Here is a 3145-nt window from a genome sequence, read left to right as displayed (position 1 = left end):
AGGAACAAGGAAAAAGGAGGAAAAGGGAAAAGAGAATGGCATGTACGTAGGCGTTGTACGCACAGATATCCTCGTGCTAGCGCGGACCTACAGGTGGTAGGAGGTGCGCCTAGGTGGCGCGTGGTGGAGGATTCTGCTCAGGGTATAATAGAGGGTGCAACAGCCCTCTCTGCTCACTCTACGAGCACGCATCGTTCTGCCAAAAACTCGCCGAAATACGCGTTCGCTAAACGAGGGAGACAAAGAAAAGGGAAGAAAATTGAAGTCCGAGTGAGATCGAGCCTTGGTATTATCGCAGTGTTCGTTCGATCGCCCAATCGCTTTCCGAGGACGTCCTCGTCGAGAGGAGCATTTTCAAGTTAAATAAGGTAGGATTCGTACGTCTGTGCTCTTTGACGTTGCTCTTCGGAGAAAGATTATTAAGTTCCATCAGCTTAGATCGATCGGGAATCAAGGGAATCCGTTTTTCATTGACCATCTCGATTGAGTTTTATTCGCGATCAAGGAAGTATTCTTGCAACGACATCGCGCCAACCGATTAAAATAGCTTCTTCCACTCAAATCGATCGTTAATCGTTTTGTTTACTAGTCGTTTCTGCCGACGCGGTTTTCAACGCGATACTTCTCCATTCGATCGCGAAGAATCGTGCGAATTGCGCGTTCGCGTATCCCGATCGTGGATAAAATCGAACGCATACGATCGAAGGTGGTGAGATTGGCCGGTGATTACATCGCACGGTCGATCGATCCACTCGTTCGGATAAAGGCCGTTCCAGTTGGAACAATCGCGTGTTATCTCGCAATTTTTCGCGGTAAATGCCGAAAAAAAGCGATCGCGGCTCGTTATCGGCCGAATAAATACACCAGCCCGATGCACAATAATTCCTACTTTTTTCTTTTATCAACGAAAAAAAAACGATCGTTGCTCGTTCGTTAACGAGCGCTTCGAAGATAGTCGGAGCGTAATCAACATGTATTCGCGTCAGTGATTAAGGTTCCACTCGTTTTGATCACGCGACTCTTACCTCTGTGAAGATTTTAAAGCGGTATCTTCGCTCGTTCAGAAGAGAAGGACCAGCGAAAAGAATCTTCGTGAAGGAGGAAGAGAGGCGTCCGAAATGACTCTCAATCGGATTTGTCGTAGACGAACCGAATTATGTAAAGTGCAATTGCTCGCACCCCGCCTGATCTTATCTGTTCAAACAACTCATTCGGGTCGCCAGATAAAATACTCAGCTGAATGAATTCACGCGCGTTTCTTGGGTCATCGAGGATTATCCCTTAGCGCGATAAGCGTCACTCGAGGAACGGGGTACGGAAGAGGGGCTGGATAAGATTACGCGAGATCGCAAACAAGGACCGAAGTCGAATATCGTTATCTGATATCCCGTTCATAGACCAACCAGAGAGGAATTTCGCTCGTTACTTTTTTTTTCTTCTATTTCCCGCGTTTCTTCTTTTACTACGCCAACGCGCAAAAAAACGATAGATTAATTTCGCTCGTGACTCGCCTCGATTACAAATGAAAAAGAATCATTCGTTAGTGGCAAATGAAAATTCAAGTCGATCGACGACGAGCCGGAAAATTTACTCTCCAGGTTTGGCTGTGTTTAATCTCCCCATACTTCAGCGGATAACACACGGCTTACATGGCTAAAACGGTCCGTGGCATTTTCTGTAATAATAGATTTGTTTGGTTTCGAGCGCATACTGAGCAGTTATAAAGGCTTAAATAAATGAGGCTAATACGTCAGAATTCCATGAACGACGCGCAACACCAAGATTATGCTTTGAACAATTAAGAACGCCACTGGGATTCACGACGATGGCGACGCATTGACTGCAGATATGATCAATTTCTTATTTCTCTGGAACGCGTGCGTCGTCCTTTGCGTATACAAAGCATCATGGACATTCTTCCATCGAGCTGAGCGAAAACGGTATCGAGAATGCGGTCCGGAGGTGAACCGCTTCGTTCACTGTGCCAAAGGCACGTGTACCTCGAAATTTCGCAATGCGTAACAAATGAGACGCGAAGCAAGACTTTTCGACGTATCTATTCCGTGTCGGTATTCGCTAGGGTTTGCGAGTTTAACAAATTTATCGCCGATTGAGCAAGTCGTGCAACTTTTCAGATCGATAACGATGGTTAAGGAGATCGAAACAGCTGACGATAACTGTACCCTTGATCGAACGAGAAAAGAAAGGGTCGGAGAAAAACAAAGGGACCGATCCTGGAGATAAATCGACGTTTAATGGTTTGTTCAACTCGGAAGTAAACATCCACGTGAATCGAAATCTCGCTATTCCCTTCTCGTTTCTCTTTCTCGTATTCCCTTTCTGCCCCGCTGATCGGCAGAGTTTGTCAGAACGCGTCAATCATTCAGTTTGTCGACATTTTCGGCTCCGTTTGACACTATTCCGATTTTCAACGCGTACACCTGGCTCGAATGAATGATGGATGAAGAGTAAATAGGGTGATAACCGCACAACGATGCATGACCAAATTCCAATTCGTTTTGTCTCTGTCACGTTTACGCACGATCGCTGTTTTCTAACCGGAAACGAAAATTACATTGAAACTTCCGAAATACGCTTGATCTTCTAACCGGCGAACAAATTTATTTATTTATTTACTTATTTATTTATTTAGTCAATTAACGGGCAGGTACTCTATGTTACAAAACATGACAGATATACATATAAAAGTACACGCAGAAAAGTGAAGTACGATGCGTTTTAGGAGTAGTTCAGTTAATCTAAAATTCAAATCTATATTTAAATTGAAAAAGAACGTAAATAAAAATGTATATTTAGAATATGATATGAGAATTTATATTTATTTTATACTTCAATTAAAATTCAATTTTTAATTTAATTCCATACAAGGACCCACTCTGTTTCAGTACGACCGACCGATTTCGTTCGATCTATTCTCTCTTCTAACGTGTTTGCTACTCGCGATGTCGAATTCCCGATCGGTTTAGAGACCACCGCGAATGCTCCACCATTTTCTTCCATACTTTTCGTTAATCTCGGACGTGATTCTTTTCAGCGATAAAGAGGATCAAGGGAATGACGGGAAGGTCCAGCACGAAACGGACGGGCCTGTGTCTGCTGGCACTGTTGTTGTCCTGCCTCTCCA

At 44.0% G+C, this 3145-nt stretch overlaps 2 protein-coding genes across 4 annotated transcripts in view; one reads left to right on the top strand and one right to left on the bottom strand.

Moving 5' to 3' along the window:
* LOC100748641 (DNA ligase 3) overlaps positions 1–3145 on the bottom strand; it is a 28853-nt gene that overhangs the window by 20916 nt on the left and 4792 nt on the right. The window lies entirely within an intron of this gene.
* Positions 1–3145, top strand: part of LOC100742591 — a 13810-nt gene that overhangs the window by 6415 nt on the left and 4250 nt on the right. Inside the window, exon 2 of the mRNA XM_012383709.3 lies at positions 3056–3143. Coding sequence (XP_012239132.1) covers positions 3076–3143 — 68 coding nt within the window. The 5' untranslated portion in view covers positions 3056–3075. The remainder of the gene's footprint in view (positions 1–3055; positions 3144–3145) is intronic.

Source organism: Bombus impatiens, unplaced genomic scaffold (genome assembly GCF_000188095.3).
Source record: "Bombus impatiens unplaced genomic scaffold, BIMP_2.2 scf_0219, whole genome shotgun sequence".
NCBI classification, from domain to species: Eukaryota; Metazoa; Arthropoda; class Insecta; order Hymenoptera; family Apidae; genus Bombus; species Bombus impatiens.
The sequence above is the reverse complement of the archived record's forward strand: the minus strand, read 5'-3'. Positions and strand labels throughout refer to the sequence as shown.